Source organism: Lutra lutra, chromosome 6 (genome assembly GCF_902655055.1).
Source record: "Lutra lutra chromosome 6, mLutLut1.2, whole genome shotgun sequence".
NCBI lineage: Eukaryota > Metazoa > Chordata > Mammalia > Carnivora > Mustelidae > Lutra > Lutra lutra.
This window is the reverse complement of record NC_062283.1, coordinates 40,539,512-40,546,356: the sequence shown is the minus strand read 5'-3', so window position 1 is coordinate 40,546,356 and position 6,845 is coordinate 40,539,512. Positions and strand designations below refer to the sequence as shown.

The window sequence follows — 6,845 nt, the reverse complement described above, 5'->3', positions numbered from 1 at the left end:
TAATCAGTCAACTAATTTTTTTTTCCCTGAAGATCAATTATTCTTGACAACATTCCCATTTATGTTGGAAGGCAAATTTTGAGGTTAGCTATCTACAACAATGTATATGCCTTAAATATGACAGAGATGGTAAGATACCTAATGGATTAATATCTGAACAATACAACACATCTTGGAATGGATGCTGTGATCTTACAGCACAAAGTAGCTTGAAATCTGCTCATGAAATACATTTGAATGGCATTAATGATTTAATGTAGAAAATAGGAAACTAACTGCATAGAGGAGTAACATTTATTTATCAGCTATATCGTATTATACTTAGACAATCAGTTATAGACACTTTAGAATTCCACATTACTCTAGAGACCCAAATGCACAGGTACAAGTGATTTATTATGTTTTTAAGAAGTGACAAGAGGGAATATTAATTCTGGAAGATTTTTAATCAATTCAACACTATTATACACTAGAGAAAAAAAATTTCCACAAACATTCCCTCACAAAGTCCATAGTTTTATATTTACATAGAATTATTACAGCAATTTTAAATGTTAATCTATGATACAATAATGTTACTTCAGATAACATAAAAAATATAGTTTTTTTAATAGCCATGCTCCCATTTTTGACGAAGCTAGTCAGTTCATCCTAATGTTAGTTTAACACTTTAAAAAATGCATAATAGACATTCAGTCAGCCTTATAAAACCCCTAAGACAGAGGCTGTCAAACAGAATAGACAGAGGGCTCATCATCACTTATGTCTGAATCATCTTCATCTACTCCTTCAATGACTGATTTCTTCCCTTTACAACAGGATACAATTAATCCAATCAAGAATACCTGTAAATTTAAATAAACTCCATGTTATTTCTTATATCTAAAATCATTCAGAAAGCAATGAATTTAAAATCCAATGGCACTACTGTTATACAAATGGGCAAGTAAGAATCAAATTATCCCCAGGATACCTGTACTACTTACCACAAGAAAGGCCCAGTTACCAAAATAGTATGCAGCACTAAAGAACCAGAACTTGTGAAGGAACAGGTATGTCCGGGTAACAGTACATTGATCTATAAGGTAAATAAGGACAACAGTGAGATAGTTTCTTTCTTGAAATGGACTATTAAAAATATATCTATGAGATTATTAACCAAAACATACAGTCATACAGTCAATAAGTTTTAAAGATAGGATTGAAATCTAGGTTTTTCTCCAAAGTCCACTCCTCCAGTGTTAGTACAATATTAAATTACCAAATAATATGACATTTAAAAAGATAAATGCCACCAATTTAATCCTGGCTCTTTGGTATAAGAAAAATTATAGTAGATAGTTCACTTTATTTGAAATAGAAGCAGCATTTTAACCTAGAGTTCCAGACATGTCTTAAACTAAAATAAAGTTTTCCTGATGAAGGTAAGAAATAAAAATGAACAAAGTAATCAGATGTGATTATAATTAAGTTGTACTTTTCTAAGAATCCAATTCTTAGGACAGCTCAAATTTGAGAGGTGTTTTGAGATTTTTTTTTCATTTTAGGAATGCTATTGAAAAGGCTGCTGGTCCTACAGAAATACAAAATTGTTATTTACTGATACCATTTGAATTTTAGATTAGTATTTAAGCTTGAATTAAAAATAGATCATATACCAAAAGCAATCAATCATATGCTTTTCTCTTTCAAAAAAATGCAACCCTAAAGAGACAGTGGCAGACTGGTTATTAACATTTGTGTCAGACTTCATACTAATTTTATCCAAATACATTATTTCCATTAGCTTACAAAGTCCTCTATATAGACATAGGTCTGAGAAATAATATCTAAGGAAATATTTACTTAAACCATTCAGAAAGGTCTGGGACAACAGAATATAATGTATTTGACTGAAAAATTATATATTCTGCAGCTAACAGAGGATTCTAACCTTCCAAATTTCAGAGGGCCTTATCTTACAAGGCAACTTCTTTTTTAGTCTATCAATTACAAAAATGATTATGATTTCTTCATATTTTAACCAATATTGACAATAAGAAATTCCACATGCAATTAGGAGACTAATATCACACTCTATTGGTAATTAAGAAAATGTATTATTGGTTTCTAATTTTATGAACTCTCTTTTCAGTGTCAATACATAAGTGCTATTTTCTCTTAAAACATAAAATTGAGCTGGGAATTCTGTAGCCCAGTTTATTACACAAAGGTTCTAATACACTTTATTTGGGGGGCTATCGCATGGTTTTCTGAAAAGTAGCCTTTAGGTTATACTTTATGCAAATATAAGACTTGTTACATAAAGTTTTAGATATGTTATATAAATATATAGATAATCTAAATCTTACCTGGTTTAATCCCTTCCACTATACCTCAACATTTACTTCCGAATTATTCACTACCAACTGGACAAAGCAATCTTTTTTTTTTTTTTTTTCTGGCAGAGAAACATGCAGTTTAATAAAGAGGCAATATCTTCCTTTCACAAGCTGGGACTACCAATCTAATGATGATCTATTGATCCCCATCCCCACAAGGGCCTCCTTCAAATTTTTGCTCTCTTTCTCAACAGAGAAGTCTAGAAGGAATATTCAAAGCTTCCTAACAAAACCCAAAAAGGTTTTAAGCAATAGTGGCTGAATAAATGTTTTTCTCCTCTCCTGTGGTTACTAGCACCCAACATTATAGCTGGGTGCTATGCTGGGAGCTCAGTCTAGCAGAGGAGAAACCTAGTCAGGAAAGCTGTTAGTCATTTACTCTGCTTCCACAATATTCTACTCTCACTTCTATTACAGAACTTGCTTCAAAGTAATATAAGTACAGCCATACCTCAGAGATACAGCAAGTTAGGTTCCAGGCCACCTCAATAAAGTGAATATTGCACTAAAGTGAATCAAATGAACTTTTTGGTTTCCCAGTACATACAAAAGTTATGTTTACACCAAATTGTGGTCTATTAAATGTGCAATAACATTATGTCTAAATAAACAATGTATATGCCTTAATAAAAAAAAATATTGCTAAAATCTAACCATCACCTGCGCTTCCAGCAATGCATAATCACTGATTGCAGATCACCATAACAAATGTAATAGTAATGAAAAAGATGAAAATTTTACAGAAATTACCAAATATGACAGAGATATGAACTGAACAAATGCTGTTGTAAAATGGCTCCAACAGATCTGTTCATGCAGGGTTGCTGCAAACCTTCAATCTGTAAACAATATAGTATCTGCAAAGTGCAATAAACCCAAGTGCAAAGAAATGAGGTATGCCTCTATTCAATTTGTCACTTTTAGATAAGCCTGAGTATTCCAAAGTATGCATCAGTGTACTTGGCATTCATATTCAACATAACTGCCAAACCAAGCTAAACTTTTTAAAAAGGGTATTTTATTTAAAAATTATATTGCTAAATAATACATTTTTTAATTTAACTAAAATCTGACAAGATTCCAAGGATGTCAAAACAAGAGACCTGCATATGTCTTGAAAATGAAAGTATAACTAAAATGTCCAGTATGGTGAAGGAAGAGCCCAGACTGTGGTCTCCGAGAAACTTAGTGTCAAATATCATTTGGCTCCTTCTTTGCCATGTGAATGGGAAAATCTGAACTCTTCAGACTCTGTGCGTGTAAAATGGAGATACCACCATATTTCCTTATAGGGTCATTCAAAAGATGAAAAGAGATATACCAAAATCTCCATACAGTTAATATTAATTTTTTTCCCACTTCAAGGTATAACTGAACCCATGATAAAGAACACAGTTCTCAAGAGCTGCTCAAGTGGTCTCAAGGAAAACAACTAATATAAAGATTTTATAAGTAGTAAAGTAACAGTTTTGTAAACAGTAAACAGTAGTAATGCTTAGGCATCAGTATCACGACTACAGCGTCTATGTTCATTATTTTTCTGTATCTATAGTCAAAGTGTCACCAGGTAGACCCCAACACCTGACCTTTACTGCCCACCCCCTTACATTCACTAATCTCTATTTTACATTTTTCCTTAAGCTCTTCTTTGTGGCTTACTTCTTAACTCAGGCAAATGAAACTGGAAACCACCCCTCAGGTGACGACAACTACCCTGAAAAGACCTCCCGCTGGCCCGCACCACTCAGACCATTTGAACTAAAACCTTAACTTGTGCCTGTGCAGATGGACCAAGCAGTGACACTTGGAATGACCAGCAATCACCTTTACCTCACTATAATATTAAAATCTCTGCCCAAAGAGCCACAGCCTCATTCACATAACATCTAACATATGTGTAGACATGTTTTCTTAAGGTGCATGCGTAACCTTATGCTTACCTCCACACAAAGACAAGGCTTCCCTATCTAAATATTCATTCATCCTAACTCTAAACAAACAAACCCAAACAAAAGGTACTCATTCCCCCCTTCTTGAGGAGTCACAGCTTTGGAAGCCATTCTTCATGATCTCCTTTTTGCCACAAATAAAAGTCGTCTTTGTGCAAGGACTCAATCTGGTGCAGTTCCTGACTCACCAAGAAGCAAACTTGCGTTGGTTCAGTTACAAATACAGATACAAATGGATTTGGTGAAATTTGTATCTGTATAATTCAGTAATGTGCTATCTCCTAAGCAGTAATAAGCCTTTAAATAAACATAACCAATTTGAATGTTTCAAAAATGAAGAGAAGAACAGGCTGGGATTTATGCAAAGAATGCCTATTCACAATTACTTTAAAAACAAGAACAGTATGTTCCGTGGTTTAAGTATTACATGAGCTTCATCTTACAAGTATAAACATATTTGAAAAAAGTCATTCAACCTTCTCAGCATTGTTACAATGTTCTAAACTTAAAAAATAAAAGTTCTATTAGCCATTGCCATACTTAAAGATACTTTGGGATCAAAAATTCACTGAATTAGAAATCTCAGGGCCAGAACAAAGATTTTAAGACAGGCTGAGCTAGCAGAAGCAAGTAAAATCAAATCATTTTTCCACAGAGGTCTAATAATCCATCCAGTGACATTTTAAATTGGCTTATTATATTCACTGATTCTTTTGCCCACCACAATAAATATACCTTAAGTATTTTTCCTTATCATATTATTTTACATGTTTACCATTTTCAAAGGTTGTAGATTTGATGCAAACCTTCTAACACAAGATTAAAAGGTAGTCATTGTTAGGTATATGTCATTATGTTTATATTTATATAAAGTGGTATATGACCACAGAAGAATTCTGGTTAATAAGTGTATGCATATATTTTATATTCAAGTGATGATTCCACATTGAATAAACAGAAGGGGCTTCTCTCCTCACCATCTGTCATCTTCTAGTTGTTTACCTGAATCACAGATACCTAGGAGAACTATAGATGTCTTTCTGCAGTTATCTAAAAAATAATAATTAGGTATTTTGAATTTGAAGGTTTGACCTTCAAAGTCACTAGATGTTTAAATCACTAGGTGTTTCATTTAAGGACTGTGTTCTAAAATCAAAAATGTTCAGGAAACTTCTGACTGTTGTTCCTCAAAAGGACATATAAAAGTTCTAATTAAACTAGAGTACAGTTAACAATGAAAAATTAAAATAGGGGGGCACCTGGGTGGCTCAGTGGGTTAAAGCCTCTGCCTTCGGCTCAGGTCATGATCCCAGGCTCCTGGGATCAAGCCCTGCATCGGGCTCTCTGCTCAGTGGAGAAATTGCTACCCAACCCCCACCCCCACAACTCTCTCTGCCTGCCTCTCTGCCTACTTGTGACCTCTGTCAAAGGAATAAATAAAATCTTTAAAAAATAAATAAATAAAAAGAGGGGCACCTGGGTGGCTCAATGGGTTAAGCCGCTGCCTTCAGCTCAGGTCATGATCTCAGGGTCCTAGGATCGAGTCCCGCATCGTGCTCTCTGCTCAGCAGGGAGACTGCGTCTCTCTCTCTCTGCCTGCCTCTCTGTCTACTTGTGATCTCTCTCAAATAAATAAATTTTTAAAAAAATCTTAAAAAAAATTAAAATAGGGGTTCAGATAAGACATTTTTTTCTAAAAAAAAAAGTACATAAAAGGTCAAAATTAAAGGAGCCAAGAAAGGGCATCTGGAGCACATAATATAAATCAAAAGTCTTTTGAATACCGACACTACTACCCTTCCCCCATCTCTTCTCATTTATCATCAAATAGGTAAATAACATAAAGTGTAATTAAATCTGTTTTTCAGTGTAGCAGCAACCTTTGAAAATATACCAGATATACTTTTATTATATATTTGTTTCCTTTTGGATTATTTGTTACATTATTATTGATATATGTTGATTGCCGCTAAGATAACTTTGGTTATTAACTATGATAAATCACACCTTCTACTTCAAATACATTTCTAAAAGATTTAGTGTTGATTTAAGCCACAATTAAGCCATCATCATGTTATACTTTTACCTGAAATCAACAGAATTAAATACACTCTATATTTATACTTTATTTATAAAACAAATCCTTATATTACATATGCATATATAAAAAAGGCCTTGGAGCAAAATCATGTATCATGGGAGAATGAACTTTAAAGCGAATATTTTGTTTGACTAGTGACAAAAAACTGGGAGAAGATTGGACTCTTTAGAATACCACCTCATTTCCCATGGTTGTCCATGATTATACTAATTTTGATTTCTGATTAGGGTCTTGATACTACTAAATATTTAAAACAGACATGTAAATCTTAACTGTATACAAACTAAGGAGGCTTGACTTTATTGTGATATGATTAGGAATTATTTATCAAATGATTTTAAGAAAGAGAATTACATGAGTGACGTATAAACTAGCAAAAGGGATTGAGAGTAGACAGAGGCTCACTAAGTCAGG

General features: G+C 33.5%; 1 protein-coding gene across 1 annotated transcript in view; it reads right to left on the bottom strand.

Moving 5' to 3' along the window:
• Positions 1 to 375: 375 nt before the first annotated feature.
• The window catches only part of LMBRD1 (LMBR1 domain containing 1), a 129,789-nt gene continuing 123,319 nt past the window's right edge, over positions 376 to 6,845 (bottom strand). Inside the window, exons 15-16 of the mRNA XM_047733035.1 lie at positions 987 to 1,078; positions 376 to 845 (exon numbers count right to left, since the gene is read on the bottom strand). Of these exons, the coding sequence (XP_047588991.1) occupies positions 729 to 845; positions 987 to 1,078 (209 nt within the window). The 3' untranslated portion in view covers positions 376 to 728. The remainder of the gene's footprint in view (positions 846 to 986; positions 1,079 to 6,845) is intronic.